We start from the raw sequence: 18959 nt of genomic DNA, 5'->3' as shown, positions 1-18959 counted from the left end.
CAGAAAGCAGCTGGTTTTCCTTGGTGAGACGCGTGAGGCTGGCAGCCCACCCGAGGCTGACTCAGAAAACCCACAAAGCCTCCCGACTGGAACGGTGCCGGGGGTCAGGGAGCCACAGAATTGGAACCAAGCCCCTGGGGCAAGTCTAAAACAAGACCACGGCTCTGGGAAGCTGGGCCTGAGGGGGCGGAAGGGGACGGTCACGAGTCTCCTGCCAGGACCCCGCGGAGCCGGGTGGGCCACAGCGATGGGAAGGGCCCTGCCGACAGTCCCCTGCAGGGGGAGCGAGCCAGGGGACATTTCACGCCACGTCCCTGCACGCTGGCTGGACCAGGGGCAGGCCGAGCTATTCTGGGTGGCCTCAGGGAACCAGCCCCTCCCGCCGGCCCCGGTGCGCGAGCCAGCGGGCGTGGCTGAGCGGGGCGGTTCGAGCCGTCAGGGCCTGCAGGCGCCCCCCCCCCCCCCCCCCCCCCGCCGGTCGACTGAAGACGAGCAGCTGTGACTACGGAGCGGAGCGTGAGAGCTGCTCGCACTCGGCGGGTGGCCTGGAGCCAGCGAGGGGCCCCCTGCGAGACCCGAGCAGCCAGGGCTCTCGGGAAGCAGGCTGCCCGGCTCCCGTGCCGTCGGCAGCACACCCGGTGCGGCACGCACACCTCCGAGGTCCGAGGACAGGTGCGGCAGCGGGCCCGGGCCGCTGGGCCGCGCCGGGCGGTCGTCCCCCTCGGGAGAACGGGCGTTTCCTTGAGGGGGGCTCTCCAGCGCAGCGTGCGCGCCGCCGGCTGGAGCTGCACACGCAGCCCGAGGGCTCCACGCCCGCGGCCCCACTCACGACCGCGCAGTCCTGGCGTCTGAGCCCGGCCCGGCTCTGTGCCGCTGGCCAGGCCTCCCCAGAGGCTCGGGGGCGGGACCTGCTTCTCCGCTCACTCGGGCTGCTGGCGGCGCCCGTGGGTCGCTGGCCTCTCCCGGCGCTGCTGGCCTCCCCTCCTGTCACCAGCCGGGGAGCCCTCCCTGACAGCTGGCTGTGCCCAGTGGCGATCCCGGGACAACCACCATGTCACACGGGCTCTGGGGACATGGCCAGGGAGCCACCTCAGGACCCCTCCGCCCCCCCCTGGAAGAGGTCCTGGTCCCTCCGTGACTGCCTCCCCGTGAGGCTCTCCAGGAGCACGCCTGCCCGGCGGGCCCCGGCAGGGAGGCCCCAGAGCAGGGCCGCCGCAGCCCGGCTGCGAGCAGGTGTGTGCGCAGCTCACACCGGCCGGACACCTCGGTGTCTGCCGCTGCCGCCCTCCCGACCGCCTCCCCAAACGCAGACACGCTCAGGCTGTGTGCCGCTCCCGGGGAGGCCCGGCCGGTGGGCCGCCCTCCGCTGCCGACATCACACGCCCACAGAGGGGGGTGGGGGCAGGGGTGGGGGCGGGGCTCACGCATCCCGTCCCAGTTCGGTCCGTCTCGGGGCGGACGCCTTGGCTGTGTGTCCGGCCGTGTCACAGACAGGCCGTGGGCTCCGGCACACACCTGTTCTGTGGCCTCGGGCAGTGACGTCACCCCTCTCTGTAACACGGGCTGCACCTTCCTGTTTTCTGCCCCTCGGCCCCGTTGGGGGAAGGGCTCGATTATTTGCAGGTCCTGGTGGTCCGGGCTCGTTCCTGCGCCCCCTTGTGACCCACCCTCTGCCCGCCAGGTGAGGCTCACTCGGAGACCAGCTCAGGGCTGTGACAGTGGCTCTTACGAGGAGTCTGACACCCCGGGGGCCTCCGCCCCCACCTCCCTGGGCAGCCCGCTGCGCTGGCAGCCGCGGTGCCGTCCGGGGCGCGGACACCCAGCACCCGCTGCGGAGCAAACGGGGCACGAGCAGCAGCCTGGAGGGGCTGAGACGGGGCGAAAGGCAGGCGGACGCCGCCCTGCTGTGTGCTTTGTGCCCCTCGGCCTGCGGACTGTGACGGCCCGCCGGCCACCAGGCATTACGAGGCCGGGAAGGAAGTGAAGACACAAGATAAACGATGCTGGACACCACGGGAACTTCTTCCCGTGCCAGACGCCCCCAGCCGCACGGCTCGCTCTGCACGGACAAGAAAAGACCAGGACCTTCCAACCCCCCACGGACCCTCAACTAACCCCCCCCCCCCCAGTCTCCGAGTCCTGTGGGACGGCGGCTGCCAGCCCACCCGCCCGCCCACCTCCCAGGGGCCCCACGCGGGGCCGGGCCTGGAGTGCAGCGCAGGGGAGAGTGGCGCGCACCCTCCTGCCGCCGACCCCGACCCCCACCCCCCGGGTTTCTCCAGGCTCTTCCCTGCAGCTCCCCAGACGAGCCGCCACCACCACCCCACCCCAACCCCCGGCGTAATTACAGATGCCAGGGTTCCCAGCCCGTAATTTTCTCCTGCACTGCAGACTGACTCCTTTCCGGCCCTCCCTCCGAGGTCCCCGAGTACCCCTCTCGGAGCGTCTGACAGTGAGGCCACCGCCCACTCGACGCCGGGGCCTCCCATGCACTGCCCAGCCGATCCCTCGGACGGGGGACTGAGGCGTGACTGCCCGCTCGCTCGCTCGCTGACTTCTGTGGGGCGGGGTGGAGGGCCCCACACGCTGGGGGTGCTGCTCAGAGGGAAGCCTGGGGAACGGACGGCGCCCTCAGTGAGCACCCTCCGCCCCAACGCCTCTCTGTCCCTGACCGCGGATTCCACGGAGGGGCCCAGGGTGAGCTCCGGAGGGCGTCCCTGCCGCGGCGCCGGGCACCGGCTCCGGGCTCGGCCAGGCCGCACAGCAGTCACAACACAGCGCCCGCTGGGCCTCGGCGCGCCCCCTGCACGCCAGCGGCCTCGGGGCTGCGCGCCGCTCGGGCGAGCCCGACGGAGGCGCCCGCTCCTGCACTAGGGAACAGCTCGAGAACGCCGGCCCCCGGCTGCCTGGCCCTGCTTCCCGGTGACGTGAGCGCGTTACCCGTGCGCACGCCGGGTTCCCGAGGTCACAGGCTTCACGAACTCGAGGTCCGGCACTGCACGCGGGGGCAATGCCAGGGCTGAGGGCTCGCCCCGCAGTTCGGGGTCGGGTCGCTGCGGTCGTGAGACGGTGGGAAGTGACGTAAAGGGAACTCCTGCACGGACAGCGAGGCCCCGCCTGGTCCGCGGCCGCAGAGTGGGGCGGGCGCGCGAAGGGCGGCGCTGCGGAGCCGGAACTCAGGGCCCGGCGTCAGAGACAGGGGAGGCGAGAGCGCCAGCAGAGCTCTGGGGAGAAGCGGCCTCACCGTCCAGGGCCGCGGTGCGGCCAGGCCTCTGCCGGAGGGGCGCGGAGGGATGCGGCTGGCCTCTCCCCCAGGGGGCGGGGCCTCCTGCACCCAGAGCCTCGAGCTCAGGGAACGAGAAGCCCCTTCTGACCCGGAGCGAGTGCGCACACGCACTGTCTTCCGCCGGCACCTGGTTTTCAGGGTGCGGGTCCTGTGTTGAAAAGCGTCCTAGGCCCACCGAGCACAGAAACGCGGACCGCGCGGCCACTGGCCACTCGCGCCCCCAGGCCGCTGGGAGGCGCAGGGAAAGGTTGCAGGGGCGGGCTGCTTTCCAGGGACCGCGTCAGCCGCTGCGTGTTTTCTCCTGCGTGTTTTCTCGTTAGAACGGCGCCGGTCTGGTTGCAGCGCGCAGTCCGTCCGCCGCCTGGCGTCTCAGACCAGCGTCCGCAGGCGACCCCTGTGCGCGACGGCCCCTCCTGCAGCCCCGTGGAGGACGCCTCCCTTACGGGGACACGGGGCCTCCCCCGGCCCTTTGGCCGCAGTGAGGGGGACCTGGGACTTGCATCCCTGGGTCCGAGGAGTGGGGCCCCGGGGCTGCACCCCTCTAACTCCTGCGTCTCGGACCACAAACCGCACACCAGCCACCCGACCGAACCTCTGCAGCGCCAGGCCCCGGCACCTGCTGCGGGGGCGGCTGGGGCCCCACAGCCCCTTCTGCTCCCGGCTGTGCAGACACAGCCCCCCACCCCCCGCCACGTCTGACTGAGGGGCCCCCCCACCCTGCCCGCGCCCCAGCTCTTGCCTGTCCTCGCCGGCCCTCGGGTGTCCTGAGTCTCTGGACACAGCCCATCAGAACACCGGCGCCCCCCCGCCCTGGCAGAGCAGAGTGATGCTGGGGCCACGCTCTCCGGAGCACCTGCCTCCCCACTCGTAAGCCAGGGGCTGCGGTGTGTCCCCGCCACCCCCCCCCCCCGTCAGGGAGCCGGAGTGCAGGGTCCGCCCGGCGGGGCCTCCTGGGTCCTGGGCGCAGGGCTCCAGGTCCTGCTGCCTGGGCTGCTCAGAGACGTCGGGCCACCGCACCTCACGCAGCAGCACCCGGCTTGGGGGGGAGCCCCTGCCGGGAGGAGTGGCCGAGGGACAGGCCGCAGAGGGGTCCCGGCAGGGACAGCTGAGCCACAAGGGCCTGTGAGCACCCGCTGGCGCCTGCAGCGCAGCCTCAGGCCGCCCGCCTGTGGGGTGCGGGTCCCAGACCCGCACGTGTGTCCCGTCACGCCTGTCCGACAGGTCCGGATGGGGTGGGAACACGGAGCGAAGGTGGACGGCGGCTGCCGGGATCTGGCTCCCCGGGGAAGTGGGGACGGGAACTGGCCGTCGCCGCGGGGACCTGGCTGTGCTCGCTCGGCGGGCACCACGGGCGGCCGGGGGCGGCGGGTGACGCATGAACCAGCGGGAGCTGCAGGGCTCACACGCAGGCCCGGGGGCACTGCCACCGGCCGCAGGCAGCCCCCGGGCCTCGGAGGTTCTCTGCCTCTGCCCCGCCTCACCCCGCCCCCCGCCCGGCCCACGGGCGCGCACACGGAGACGAGACCCACTTACTCGGAGCGTCTTGGCGGTCGGGGAGGGCGACGCGGGGGGCGAGTCGGACGCAGACTTCCTGCTCCGGGGGAACTCCTTGCTCCGGGTGTGCAGCGAGGACATGGCTCCTGCGCCCGGGGCGGCTCTGGGCCGGGCAGAGAGACGCGGAGAAGCCACACCACCCTGTGCAGCCCGGGCGGGGCGGGGCGGGGCGGAGTGGGGCCCCTGGGGGGCTCGGCCGCAGTCACGGCCGCGCCAGGCCGAGCCCGGTTCCCCCCAGCTCCCTGCTTACAGAGTGCAGCCCCTGGGGACAGCAGGTCCGGTCCCGAGGACACAAACCGGGGTCCTGCTGGGGACGCGCCTGGCGGCCAGCGGCACTCACCCCGGGAAGACGCACCCCCGAGACCACGCTGTCCCCCCGAGCCTGCCCCTCGGGCCGGACAGACAGACAGACGGGGCTGGCAGTGGCCGAGGAAACCTGAGGTCAAGCAAATCAAAAGCCAAACCGACTTGAGTCAGGACCCGGGGACAGCGAGCCGGCGCCCCGCGGAGCAGCGGCTCTGACACAGCCGCCCGGCAGCGCGCCCGCCCCTCCCGCTCGCCGGCGCTCCCGGCCCCGCTTGCCGGCCAGGAATGCTGGCGCCCGGCCAAGGGTGAAGATCCGCTTTCCACCCGCTGGTCGCTGCCACCCGTCGGTCAGTCGGGGAGACGGCGCAGCCTCCAGGCCCACGGGGCTCGGGCGCCCGGGCAGACCCCGCCCTCAAAGCCAGCCCCCTCCCTGGCGGCGGTGGCGGGCCCCCTCCGTGACGAAGCCCAGGCGGACCTGCAATCCCAGCCCCTTGGCCCCCGGGGCCGTCCCGGCAGCTTGTCACCGGCCGCCCAGGAAGCCCGGCAAACCGGAACTGGGGCTTGCGCAGGGGAGCTCGTCTCCGAAACCCCATTCGGGGGGAGGCGGCGTGGGCATGGGGGAGGGCGGGGGCGGCGGGACCCCGGACCGAGCCCCCGCTGTGAACGTCAGGGTTAAAAAGAAAGGAATTTATTTGCTTGGCGTGGAGGGCTTTGGAATTTGACCTTGAAAGCGTCGCCCACGCGCTGCCCCGCCCCCCACTTCTGGCCAGATGCTTCCCGAGCCTGCGGTCACCCCCAGAGCGCCAGCCGACCTCTCGGCCCCTCCCCACGTGGCAGCCACACCTTCCCTCTAACCCGCCCAGCGGGCCCCTGTCAACGCTCCCGTCCTCCTCACGACCCTTCTGTGAAGTGAAACCAGGGAAAGGGATCCGACACTCGGGGCTGGTCTGAGGGGCGCAGGTGGGAGGGGCTTACGGGGGGTCCTGACTCCACCGCCCGGAGCCTCTGAGGGCGGCTGGGCGGGGGCAGGGGGTTCGGGTGTCTGCGTGTCTCATGCGGCAGGGGCCCCTCTGCGGGCCCACGAGGCGGGGGGGCGCGTCCCACACCGGGGACCACACTCCTTCCAGCCCCCGTCACGCCCTGGCAGGGCGGCAGGCGTGACACCCACAGCCTCGCTCACGGCCGAGGAAGCCGGGGCCCTGGGGCCACTGGGCTCAGCAAAGACACACCTGCCTGCGGGGGGTGACAGCCCGAGGCCGAGGGGCCGACAGAGCGGTGGGGCCCGGGCGCCTGCCCCTCCGCCCGACACAGTTCTGCTGGACTGCGTGGGGACCGCTGTCCTGTCAGTGCGCCCCTGGGAACAGTGGTCGGGGTTTTTGTGCAGCCACTTTAATGCGGAAGGTGGAATGTATGCTACATTTTCGGTGCGTTATTTCATAAGTTACTTGTCATATGTTACCATGCTCTATTATTTCAAGAAAGGTAAAAACAAACTGAAATGCAAAGAAAGGTTGGAGCAGTGTGCGGAGGAGGCGCTGTGACTGGTCGGACGTGCCGGAAGTGGCCTGCGAGGTTCCCTGGAACCACCGACACTTTGGCCCCTGCTGCGGGGCCGTCTTAGGCACCGGGAGACGCTGGCAGCGCCCGGCCTCTGCCCACTGGCAGCCAACAGCAGGAGGGAGCCGACAGACTCAGAGTGTCCAAGTCAGTGAAGTTACTGGTGAAAGTGAAAAAATGTGTCTTCTATTTTAGGGAAAAAACAAATAGACTTTTTGTGGCGTGCCCCGTACTCCAGCCTAGTGACCCCAGAACTATTAATTCGCCAGCAGGTTTAACGGTCCCCCCTTCCTCCCAGGACCCAGTAACACCCGTGCAGTCTAAGGTGTGAGAAGACACAGGCGTTAGAGAATAAAAAAGTCGCCACGCACTGTTAAAGGCGCCCCACACCCCGCCACGGCGCCTGCGTGAACGTTTGCGTGCCGGAAGGGCCACGTCTGGACGCACGACTACGGTTTTCCGTGGAAGGAAGTCACACCGCTCCTCGGCTGCTCTCTGACCCCTGACCCTGCCTGGCAGGCAGCGGGGGCGGCAGGGAGGCCGCAGGCGGTACCCAGTCGTCTGAGCGCTTCCACCGCACCGGCTGCCGCCGAGGTCCCGCCACAGGGACACTTCCCGGGCGCCTGCCCGCGCCTGCAGCCCGGCAGCCCCACAGACACCCCCGGGGCGGGGGGCGCCGCGAGCCCCTGCCACCCTCTCCCCTCCCGCTGACCCCGAGCCGCCGCCACACCCTCGGCAGAGGACAGGAGTCCTTCCGTGACCGAGGGGGCGTCCCTGCTGGCGGCCTTGGTCGGCGGGGGTGACCTCAGGGTGGTGGGGGTCCCGGGAACGCACAGGGCGAGAACGCCCCCTCGTAAGAAAGCCACTCGTTGGCCTTGAACACGATAGAAAAAACAAAACAAAGCATTTAAGAAAACCACCAGCAGGACGTCCGGCAGAACGTCAGACACTGTCCTCGGAGCGGGGGACTCTGCACGGTTTCTCCTGTCCTTTGGAGCAGGAGGAACCCTTTTACGGCAGTCTCCCAGGCACCGAGCTCTACCCTTCTGTGGGAGAGCCACAGACACCAAACTTGGATGAAACGTGACGGGAGAGGGGAAAAGCGGGTCACGATGGTGCGTCACAGGGGACCGGCAGCATCCCCGCCCGCCACCGTGGCCCTCACGGGACCCCAGCGGTGAGACAGCCGCCACCCGAAGGCCCCGGCCGAGGAGAGCCAGGGCGTCTCTGACGCCACCGTTCCCACACAACCAGGGCTTCCAGCGGCCCCGTGTCCCTGCAGCCGGCGGTCAGGGGTCAGGGCCACGGAGACAGCCAGCAGCTGGAGGCTGCGAGGCAGGAGGCGGGGCCGGCGGGCCCCAGCGCTGTCCCCGGCGGCTGACAAACCCCCCACTCCCTTGGCTCCCGCCACGCAGAGCCTGGGCACATGGGGTGGTACGCAGCCCCCTCCTGCGCCGTCTGACAGAGACCCCCGACCCAGCAGCACTTGGGGCGGGACGGGACAGTGGAACCACAGCTCACAGGGTCCCCGGGGAGCGGTGTGAGCTCTGCTGACTGCATCTCCCTGGTGGCAGCAAGGCCTGAAACCAGTCACAGCCTTAAAAGGAAGGCGCCCAGGAGCGGCTCTGAGACGGCTGGGAGCAGCCTGGGGGGCGGAAGGCGCAGGCCACCCCCGTGCGGGGGAGGGGCGCAGGGGGCTGTCCTTCCCCGGCCTCCTCCCTCCCGCTGACCTCTCTGTGGGCCGTGCCTGCCAGCGCCCAGGGCCCGAGGGGACGCCCCGGCAGGGAGATCGGTCCCCACACGCATCGGGGTGTCATCGCCCGCCCCAGACTCCTGCGACGCCCCCTTCTGATCGGGGAGAAGGCGGAGGGCCCGGGGCAGGGCAGGTCTTGCTGTCCGCTCACTGCCAGGCCGAAGAGGCCGGTCTGAAGACAGACCGTGGCCGTCACAGGGAGCTGCTCCCTGAGAAGGGGGCTTCCCTGTCTAGTACTGACTCCCCTCCCCTCCCCTCCCCTCCCGGGTCCCCACGCTCAGCCCCACCGTGGCCGCCGCGCAGAGCGGCTGGCGGGACATTCCTTCCCTTATTAGGCAGCGGCCCGAGCGGGAGGCTCAGGGCCCGGGGCTTTACCTAAAAGGACGAGGGCTGGCACCTCCCGCGGGAAAGGGGCTGCACGAGGTTTCGTAACGAGGTTGCAACCCCGCTCCCGAGGGAGAAGGATCCAGCCCACGGCTGGAAGCAAAGCCGGGAAAACCCGGAACCGGGCTGCTCTGGGCAGAGCAGCAAACGTGGGGAGAAGCGGGGGTGGGGGGCCCTGGGTGCGAGACCGGCCTGCGGGGACCCGCCAGCAGCGGGTGCTCCCAGGGCCCCGAACAGGTGGGGGGCACTGGCCCACCCCCACCCTGCCCCCACTCCACAGCCCCCGGAACACTGACCCCGGGGACCCCGCAGGCGCGTGTCTGGGACACAGACACAGGCGTGGGTGCCGGCCCCCACTGCCCCGTCGTGTGGCGCCTCCCCTGGGGGAGACCAAGGAGCGACCTCGCGGCCCGGCTGGGGGTCGGCGAGCCCCGCCCTCCCCCAGCGCAGGGGCCTGGCGCCCGAGGAGCAGGGCTGTGACCCGGAAGCACTCGCCCGCCTGGGCCTCCGCGCACGGGCGGAGTGTCCTCCGTGCACACCACAAGGGCGTGCTCGGCTGGTGATGGGGCGGGGGGAGGGGGGTGTCCTGCGGGTTCACCACGCCCCCTGCAGGCCTGGCGGGGGTCACGCCGGCCCGCTGCGGAGCAGTGGCGGGGAGGGAGACCAGCCAGCCGGCCGGCCAGAGAGGCGGGAAGCAGACGGAGACCCGATGGCCCTGCCCGGGCCGCGCCGGGGCAGGCGGACCCCGCGGGAGGCCAGTGCACGCCGGGACCAGATGGACGCTCCCACATGCGGCTCGGCTCCCCTTCCCCCTCCCCTGGCGAGAGGAAGGCCACCACCTGCCCGGTGCCCACGGCCGCCTGGCGCGGCCGGAGACGCCCCCTGAGGGGCCGCAATGTCACCTCACACTCGCTGCGGCCTCAGCGGACCGCGACCCGGCCAGCAGGGGTGGGCACAGGGCCAGCACCGCGAGAGCCAAGTCCCCTCTCTGGGGCGCGGCCTCCTGGGGTCCCCGCCCCCGGGAAGCACCGGCGGCCTGAGGTCCGCCGCACACCCGAGGGCGCACGCCTGTCCGCGCCGACGTGCTGGCCCTGTGCCCCAGCGGGAGCCCAGGGAGAGGAGGCGAGTCCCAGCGGTGCCCGCCCGCAGGGCCGGTCTCCACCCCTTCCAGCACTCAGCCCGTCCCACAGCTGCTGACGCGCTCACGAGAGAAACCGAGGCAGGCCGGCCCTCCAGCCGCGCGCGAGAGCAGGCCGTGAGGGACACGCTGCACCGGCCGGCCTGGCACTTACCCACGCTTCTCTCACCTCCTCGGAGCCATCGGCCTCGTCGTCCTGAGGGCAGGAGGGAGGAGAAGGGGACGGGCACGGTCACAGGCATGCTGGCGGCTGCAGGGTCTGCCCCCAGGGCCACACCCCGCCCACTGCACGGCCCAGGGCCGACGACCTCAATGGCTGCAGGCCCGCGGGCTCGGGGCCACCTGAGCCGGACACAGGGCGGCGCCAGCGCGCCCACTCACGTCCTTGGTCCAGAAGCTGATGCCCGTGCCTCTCCGCCGCTCCCTGAGCCGCCGCCTCTCACGGACGGACAGTCCGCCAGCGGACGGGTCGTCCACACCGGCTTCTCCAGTCTCTGGTTGGGGGGAGAGCGTGCGTGAGCCCGGGGTGGGGGGGGGCGGGGGCGCGGGGGGGGGCACGTTGCCGGACGCTCTACGCACCGTTGGGGTCCGCCCCCTCCGTCCCTGGACGCTCCGGGTCGGGGGCCGAGGGTCTGCCCGGCCGCAGCAGGTAGGAGCTGGTGTAGAGGGAGGGCCCCGAGGCGGACGGGGACGCGGCCGGTGCAGGCTCGTCGGGCTGGGCAGCAGGCCTCGGGGTACCGGGTGCAGGCTGGAGAGGACCCACAGGGTGAGAGGTTAGAGGTCACGTCCTACAAAAGCACGCACGCAGCAGGTCTACTGAACACGGGCCTCTTCTGCACGAGAGGATGGCCAGCGGCCGACGCTCGGCCCCGGCTGCTGCGCTGAGCCCGAGGCACCCAGACAGGAGGGAAACGGGGTCCCTCTGGGGTCCCTTCTGCCGACAACAGGCCGGGCTCCTGCCTCGGCCCCAGGGCACCAGGCGGCACCAGCCTCTGATGAAAACCCCTTCGGTTTCGGAACAGAAGCAGGGAGGGCGGTGACTCTTTGGGGTGAAGCCCCAAAGGGCCTACGTCAGAAAATCGAGAGCGTGGCTGTTGCCTGAGAACAGACCCCCCCCCCCCGGCCCCACCAGGGCGCTGCGTGGCCCCTGGGCGAGAGGCCAGACAGCCCGGCAAGAAGCCGAGGCCAGTTCCCCGAAGATGCGGGGACACGGGGGTCTCACTGCACTGGAGACGCACCCTTCCTCGTCGGCAAGTGACACGGCCAGAGGCAACGAGGCACAGCGGGCTCCGGACTCAGGGGGGACGTGGCCTGCATTCCCGCGCCGCCACCTGCTGGCCGCGTGGCCTGCCCGAGCCCCCAGCCCTCTGGGCCGCGCAGGGGCCCTGCCTCTCCAGGGGGCTGCGGGGTCGCAGAGGCCAGGGCAGAGCTGCTGGGTGCAGGGCCCGGAAGCAGGTGCCCCCAGAGGGCAGCTGCTGACGGGGCAGCCCCACCCTGGTCCCAGCTGCCCACCCGTCGGTGTCTGTGTGGGAGGAGGCTGCCTCCCCTGCAGCCACACCGACACCGCGAGACCGCCTGTGTGGCCGGGACACCGCTGGGAGAGCAAGGGAAGGGGACCGATGACGGCAGAGACGGTGGGCGTGCAGGTGCGGCTCACCTCTTCCTGCAGACCCCGGCCCGAGGGCTGGCGGCCCTCCCCGGCCTCCTCTGCGGCGGCCGTGGCCGGCTCAGGCCTCTCAGCTTGGCCCTCCGGCCCCTCCGTGCCCACAGGCTTCCGGCCAGGCTGGTCCTGGGCCTGCCGCTCGGCCCGTGACCGGCTGAAGGTCCTCTCTGCCTCCTGCAGGTCCGTGAGTGTCACTCCCTGGGGGACACCGCAGGTCAGGGGGCTCCGGCCTGGCCCGGGGCCCCGAGAACTCACACATCCAAGTCCAGCCAGAGAGGTCGGAACCGGGCCGCCCGTCAGACTCCTCCCCCCTCTCCTGCCCTTCCCACCCTCGTTCATTACTGAACACAACCACTCGGCATGACCTGCCCCCCCGTGTACGGCCCAGTGGTTCCGGGCGTGCTCCATCCCTCCAACCCATCGTCAGAACGCTCCAGCCCCAAGGGGGCCCCGCCCTGCGAGCAGCCCCTGCCACCTGGAGCCCCCACCCCCGAAGGCCCCTCTGCGGCCAGTTTCTCGGGACCACCTGTGAGTGAGGCCGGGCCCGGCTCCCTCCCGTCACCCCGCACCGCCCCAGGCTCCCTTCTGCCCCGCAGTACCGCGGGTCAGAGCCCAGCCCCTCCCGGTGGCCGGCTGACAGTGCCCCATCTACCGGCCCCCAGGCCCGGGCCGAGGTTGTCCCAGGGCGGGGAGGGGCGGGAGGGGCCGCCCTCACCTGTGTGGACCTGCGGGTCTGCCGAGCTTGCCTGGAGCGCGCCTTCCGCAGAGACTCGGCCTCCTCGTCCCGGACGGGCGTCAGGTAGGACCTGCGGGGTGGGAAAGGTGAGGCCTCTGCCCACCCCCCGCGACCCCCGCCCCCAGGACGGCAGGTGTCGGCGGGCCACCCGGCGGCGCCCGGTTCTCGGCTTGTCTCCTTTCACACAGGTCGGCAGCGTCTCCAGCGCGGGGTCCCCACCGTGTGCCCGCGGGAGACCGGCCCGGCCTGCAGTGACGCCTCACGGCCCCCGGGCGGGGCGGGGCGGGGCGGGGCAGCAAGGCCGTGCGCGTCAACACGCGTGTCCTCCCTGTCTGCTTCCGGCCGCTGGGAATTCGTGTGAGACTGCGGCTCCCTCCTCCTCAAACAGCTGCAAGCTCACCACCGAGCCGTCTGAGCTTACGGTGCTCTCTGGGAAGGTTTGGAACGAGGGTGCGATTTCTTTAATCACTTAGGCCTATGCTTCCCATTCTGGAAGCCTGGTCCCAAAACGGGCAGAGGGTCTCAACAGACGTCCTCCCAAACGGGACGCGCCGACGGCCACCAGGCGCGTGAGAAGGCGCCCCACGCTGCCACCGCTGGGGAAACTCGCGTCAGGACCACCACGCGCCGTCGCCTCGCCCCTGCCGGCAGGGCAGTTCTCAAAAGACGGGGAGCGGCAGGTGCTGGCGAGGCCGTGGGAGGAAGGAGGTCCTGCCGTGCCCATCAGCACGCACGGACCTCCAGGGCCCCGGCTGAGTGGAGCAAGTTGGCGAGAGACAGGCAAACGGTGCAATCAGACCCACACCCGGGATCCGGAAGAGCCCAGACTCGCGGACACAGAGGGCAGGCGGGCGGCTGCCGGAGGCGCGTGTCGAGGGTGGGCAGCAGGGCGCAGGGGTCAAAGGTGCGGACTCCAGCTGTGGGGCGGGTCTCTCCCGGGGCCCAGCGCACAGGGCGTGGCCGGAGGGACAGCCCCACGGAGAGTGAGTGTCCGAGAGCTGCTGAGAGCACAAGTGGGCCCGGAGCCCTCCGCACGCGGGGAGACGCCGCGCCCGTGGGCGGGGAGGGGCGTGAGCGCGACTCACGGGAATCAGTCTGCGGGACACAGACGCCCCGGTCGCCGCGCTCGGCGCCGTCCCAGGCAGAACACGAGCTGCACTTGGGCGCCGCTGCGGTCTCGGCCGGTCCTCACACGGCGGGAGGTGGTCAGCCACGCCACCACGGTGGCGGGTACCAGGTCTCCAAACACTCTAGTTCTTGCTCGAGGCCTCAAACTCTGTGACTGGCATCGGATGCCTGAAGTTGACGGCCACTCCGTCCCGGCGTCTGCCACATGCCCAGGTGCGAGAGGCGGTGATGCCAGTTTCGGGGGGACAGCACCCCGGCAGCAGCAGCCACCCCCCACTTCCTGGGCCCCGTGGGCGCGTGCCGGCCGGCACTGTGCACGGTCCGCTCAGGGTCGCCGCGTGTCCCCTCTTTCGGGGGGTGTTTCCCGCTATGCGGGTGGTGGTGCCCGGATCCCCCTGCCCGGCCCACGGCGGACCTGCTCAGTCGGGCTCCCCAGCCCTTCAGTCCCAGCACAGCCTCGAGACTCCTTCAGAGTTCTCTGTTCAAATCCTCACCGCGGCGCCTACTCTCCGGAGCAGGCCGGCACACCCGGCACGTGGGGCATCCTCTGGGCGCAGCTGCCGTGGCCAGGACGTGACCACAGCGGTCTCCCCAGCGACGGCTCCACGGTGGTCGCCACGGGGACGAAAGATGGGCCGGGTGTGCTGAGACAGCCTCCTCCTAGGTCTCGATTCCCCTGGAAACGTTCTCCACGAAGGTCCCAGGGGCTCGTAAGTAAAACAGAGCCACTCCAAGCTGGGGAGGGAGGACAGCTGGGACCTGCTGTCCGGACCCAGCAGCCCTGTGGGCTGGCCGGCCACCCGAGGAGATGGGGGAGGGGACTGCACGGAGGGAGTGTCTTTTGCAGTAGCCCCGGGAAGCGTGTTCTGAGGTCACAGGGTGTGGGAACTGTGAGACAGCCTGTCGTCCCCGCGCTCTGTCCCCCGGGTGAGAGCGTGCAGGCGAAGAAGGTGCTTCGGACAGGCCACGACGGGCTTCTCGGCGCCAGCCTGGAGGCAGTCACGGCGTGCTGTGGGGGCGCTGCAGACTCGGGAACCCCAGGGCTGAGGCCGAGGCCGAGGGCCTCAGGAGGCGAGGACGGCGGCTTCCGACTCGGAGCCCGCGGCAGCGAGGGCACCACTGTCCCCGCCGTGCCGACGCGGGGCACGGCCCGCGGGGACACGCAGACACGCAGCAGGGGGTGCAGCGCGGCTCCGCCACAGGCCGGCACCCCCCCGGCCGGCACCGCCGGGCCCTCGCCGCCTGGGCCGACGGAGCGGGGCGGCTCCTTCCCCGGATCGGGGACTGCACGGCTGCCAGGCGTCGTCCATGAAGCTGTCTCGCACTCGGCACTTCCTGGAAGTTGCCGTCACCAGTGCCACCGGGGACGAGGCATGTTTTACATTTCCAGGCCGCTGCCCCACCTTTGGGCTGAGCGGACCACCTGTGGCAGCCGTCCAGGGCTCCTTGCTGCCCCTCCTCGGGAACGGGGGGGCCCAGTGGGGCCCGGGGGGTGTGCACCCCCCGGCAGCCCGCACGAGCCGCTCGTGTGACCGTCGTGGAGTCACCCACTCTCTCAGGACCTGGGCGCCCTCACCTGCACAGCCGGGGTGAGGCTGTCGCTGGGACCGTCCCCTCCAGTCGGAACCGCGGTGACCACATCCACGCAGGTTCTGGACAGATGGGCTCCAAGTCCCCCCTGGGACGCGCCCTCACCACGCTCCGCGGGCTGCTTCGGGGGTGAAGGTCAAAGGGCACTGCCTGACACCTGCTGTCCACCGTGAAGTCATGGCCCCAGGTGGCCACCGAGCGCTCAGACGCGGCCAGAGTGACGGGGCAGCCTGAGTCTAAACCTAAATCCTAATCGACTCCCACCGGGAGAGCAGCACCCACGGCTGTCGGCCCCCCTACTGGGCGGCGCAGCCGGCGTCCCTGGAATGCACTCCCGAGGCCCGAACTCGGGACCCGGCTGGCCTCCCACAGGCCACCCGGCAGCTGATGTGGCTTCTGTGCGAGATGGACACCCCCCACCCCGGGCTCCTCAGGGGCGCTGTGGGGTGGTTCCGTGTTTCTGCAGGGGGGGAGGCCACGCTGGGCGCCCCACCCAGGGGACACTATCAGGTGCGACACAGGACGGCTGCTGTCCCGCTGTCCAGCCCTCTGCCCCCTGGACGGCGACGCCAGCTCCGAGGGCAGACAGACAGAACCCTCCCGGGAGCCCGGCTGCTGGTGGACGCCCCTCTGCTGCCACCTGCTGGGCACGGCAGGCACCGCCGCAGGCTGCCCCGGGCCAGGCTCTGCGATGGAGGGAACCCAACAGAGAGCCCCCCAGACAGCCCCCAGAAAGCCCCCGGGGCCGTGGGGGCTAACTGGCCACGAGGTCTGAGGTCCAACCTGCAGGGGCACCAGGCGGGCGCCCGGGGTCGCCGGCACCGGGGGCTGGGCCGCCCGGGAAGCGGGCTCTGCCGAGGACACGGACCGCCCCACGCCCACACGGGCTCCAGGACGGCTGGGCCCGGCCACGCCGCTGCGCGCTGTGTCTGGACGCTCGTCCTCTGGCCTCTGAGACCAGTGAGGACACGCCCCGGCCACAGGCGCGGACTCGGCGCTTCCCAGGAGAGGCCACCTGATGAGCAGCTGCAGCAGCGACCACCCGCAGCCACACCGGGCACCTCGTGTCCCCGGTGACCCCCGCTCACCGGCCCCTCCATGACCGCCCGTGCACCCACCCACCGCACAGCCGGCCCCAGGTGGCCTGTCAGCCCCCCCACCCCCGCAGCGCGGAGCCCCAACCTCCCGGCCTCTCTCTGGAGCCCACAGCCTGGGGAGGGCAGGCCGCCCCAGCCGGGGGTCAGGCTGGTGGCACACACCCGGCGGCACGCCCGCACGGCCGGCACCAGGACTGAGCCGCCCTCACTGACCAGTAGGGCGGCAGGGGTCCCACAGGCCATCCGCACCGGCTGCAGGAGCCACCCCCGGGGCTGCAGGCTGGGGCACTCTAGGCACAGAGTCGGCCGGATGGGAGGCGCCTCTCTCCCAGAGCCCTCCCGCCCCCGGCGGTCGGCCGCCCGCCCGTCCAGCCTGCCCACAGATGGAGGAGTCCAACAGCTGCTGGAAACCGTGACTCCGAGTTTGGTCTCTCGGTTTCGGCTGCCAGCCTTCCGAGGAGGAGGCCAAGTTCATCTGCAGACCCCCCCCCCAGCAGAAGTAACCCCGAGGCTCATGGGGACCCCCAGGGACTCGGCCAGGACCGACAGTATCCTGACCCAGCAAAGCAGAGCCGGACTTGGGCTGTTTGGGGAAAGAAAACCCGTTTTTGGTTTCTCGTGCTGAAAAGCCGGTGTGGCCACCCCCACAAAGGAGAGGGGGGCGCCCACAGAGAGGAAGCCATGAAACCCAGGGCAGGGCTGGTGCGAGGGAGCAGCAGTGCAGGGGCAGGGTCGAGGACCAGGGACCGACTGGCTCAGGCGCTAATATTAGCCTGGGGGCTGTTTACACTCGGTTGCTAGGGAACACTCGGAGCTTTGGAAACCCAGCCCAACCCCCACCGTGTGCCGCAGGCTGCAGGAGGCCCGGTCTCGCTGCCCGGCTCGCTGCTGCCGGCCACCCCTCCCAGTCGGCCAGGCCCGTGGCTTTCGGGAGCCACGCAGCTGCACGGCGCTGAGTGGGGTGCCGGGAGCCGGGGACCCACACACTGGCCTGCCAAACCCAAGTCTTCGCTCCCCGTCCCAAGGAAGGGGGCTGCTCGAGCTCCACGAGGAGGGAGCAGAGGGGCGGGTGCACCCTCCTGCCCCTGCACAGACCATGGGGCGGCAGGCGCCACGCCACGCTCACGGGGCCCGAGCTCCCACCCAGCATGGGCCTCACATGCACGCACTCGAGCTTTGCAGGAAGAGAAAAGGAACCCTGCGGATCCCGGACCACGGCCTTCTCAGGACAGGGAGCCGTCGTCCTAGAAGCCCCGCCCCCAGCTCAGGAGGCACCCACAGCCCCGCACACCTCAGATCTCGACTCCGTGTGCCCCTCCGTGCTGACGGCCACCCTCACAGGCACGGGACCGCCGTCCCCGCAGCGAAGTGTTCCTGAGCTCTCCTGCGTGCAACCCCCATTACAATGGTGATGCGTCGTCCCTCTGAAACTGGGGGAAGGGCAGGCAAACAGGCCGCCTGCAGCTCCGGGGACAGCCCGCCGCGCACGCTCTCGGTTTACCGCTGGGCGTCCCGAGCACCCTGCTGCACCCGGCTGTGACTGCCCGATCCCACGGCCGTCGGTCACATCCCCAGCACAGAGCGGGCGTGAGGCGAGGACAGGTTGTCGGTCACCAGGTGAGCGCACCCACCAGGCCCCTCTGAGAACTCGCGTCTCGGAGAAGGGGGGCAGCCGCTCGGGGACCACGGCCCACATGCTCCTGGTGCCTGCGGCGGGGGGGGGGGGCCTGCCCTTGGAGACGGCGGGGCCACGGGCCACGGGCCGGGCTCGGCCGGTTTTGAGGCCCCACAGGTCCCGGTGGTCACTCATGGCTTCCCAGAGACCCGGGGACGCTGCCTGGCCCCCACCTCCCCCGAGTGGAATCCCCGCGAGAGAGAGCGGCAGCCTCAGGAGCGGAATCTGCACCCAGCAGGCTCCTTCAGAAGGAAAACAGCTGTTTGCAAAACGTGGCTCTTCTCTCTCAGCCCGTGCTGGTCTGCAGGGAGAAGCTAAATGGCTTTAACTGTGCAACTGCGCAAAGGACGCTTTATCCGACGAACTCACCCCACGGCTGACACGCCCAGGGGCACCCCAGCCGGGGGGCGGGGGGGAGCACGGAAGCTCAAGCTCCTCACGGGGCGCCCAGTCTGCTCGGTCTGCTCCTGAGGCTCCGAGACTTCGGGGCGCCCCACGCGGCCCCGGTCTCCGCGTCTGTGCGAGAGACGACCGGCCCGCCCCGCCCCGGGGCCACGCGTGCGGGAACCGCTGTGCCCCCACTCCGAGAGGAGCAGCCCCCGTGGCCTCACCTAACCAGCCGTCACGAACCCGTGTGGCCACGGAAGGCTTTTCTCCCCCGTCTGAACCTGCCCCGCACGGGCACAGGCGCGCTGAGCCCGCCCTGGGAGTTCCCTCCCCCTCGCCAGCCTCCCGGGCGCACGAACTCCGCCTCCTGCAGGCGGCCGGCCGCCCCTCGGCCCCACTGCTCGGCCCGAGCGGGCACTGCCCACAGGGGTGGCCGCACGTGCCGGTGAGCTCGCCGAGAACCACAGGATGGCCCCCCGAGGGGCGTCGGTGACGCGGTGCGAGAACCCTGTCTCCGAGACGCTGTTCCCAACGACTCTTCCCGTCGCTCCTGACGGCCGGGGCATGAGACCGGCCCCGCCCGCTGCCCCCCAGGCAGCCGGCTGCGGCCCCCACTTCCTTCCCGCCCTGGTGTCTTCCCGGCACTTCCTGCCCGGACGTCCGCCCCTCTCTTCACCTGGTGTCCCCCTGGGCACCGCCATCTCA

The 18959-nt window shown here is 71.2% G+C and overlaps 1 protein-coding gene across 2 annotated transcripts in view; it reads right to left on the bottom strand.

Moving 5' to 3' along the window:
- PPP1R12B (protein phosphatase 1 regulatory subunit 12B) overlaps positions 1–18959 on the bottom strand; it is a 64346-nt gene that overhangs the window by 11987 nt on the left and 33400 nt on the right. The window contains exons 14-18 of one of the 2 annotated variants that reach the window (XM_036016039.1): positions 12357–12447; positions 11636–11839; positions 10558–10726; positions 10360–10472; positions 10133–10174 (exon numbers count right to left, since the gene is read on the bottom strand). In XM_036016039.1, coding sequence (XP_035871932.1) covers positions 10133–10174; positions 10360–10472; positions 10558–10726; positions 11636–11839; positions 12357–12447 — 619 coding nt within the window. Of the gene's footprint in view, positions 1–4819; positions 5011–10132; positions 10175–10359; positions 10473–10557; positions 10727–11635; positions 11840–12356; positions 12448–18959 lie in introns of those variants that run through there. The other variant, XM_028531125.2, reaches the window with a different exon arrangement.

The sequence above is a fragment of the Phyllostomus discolor genome, chromosome 15 (genome assembly GCF_004126475.2).
Source record: "Phyllostomus discolor isolate MPI-MPIP mPhyDis1 chromosome 15, mPhyDis1.pri.v3, whole genome shotgun sequence".
NCBI lineage: Eukaryota > Metazoa > Chordata > Mammalia > Chiroptera > Phyllostomidae > Phyllostomus > Phyllostomus discolor.
The sequence above is the reverse complement of the archived record's forward strand: the minus strand, read 5'-3'. Positions and strand labels throughout refer to the sequence as shown.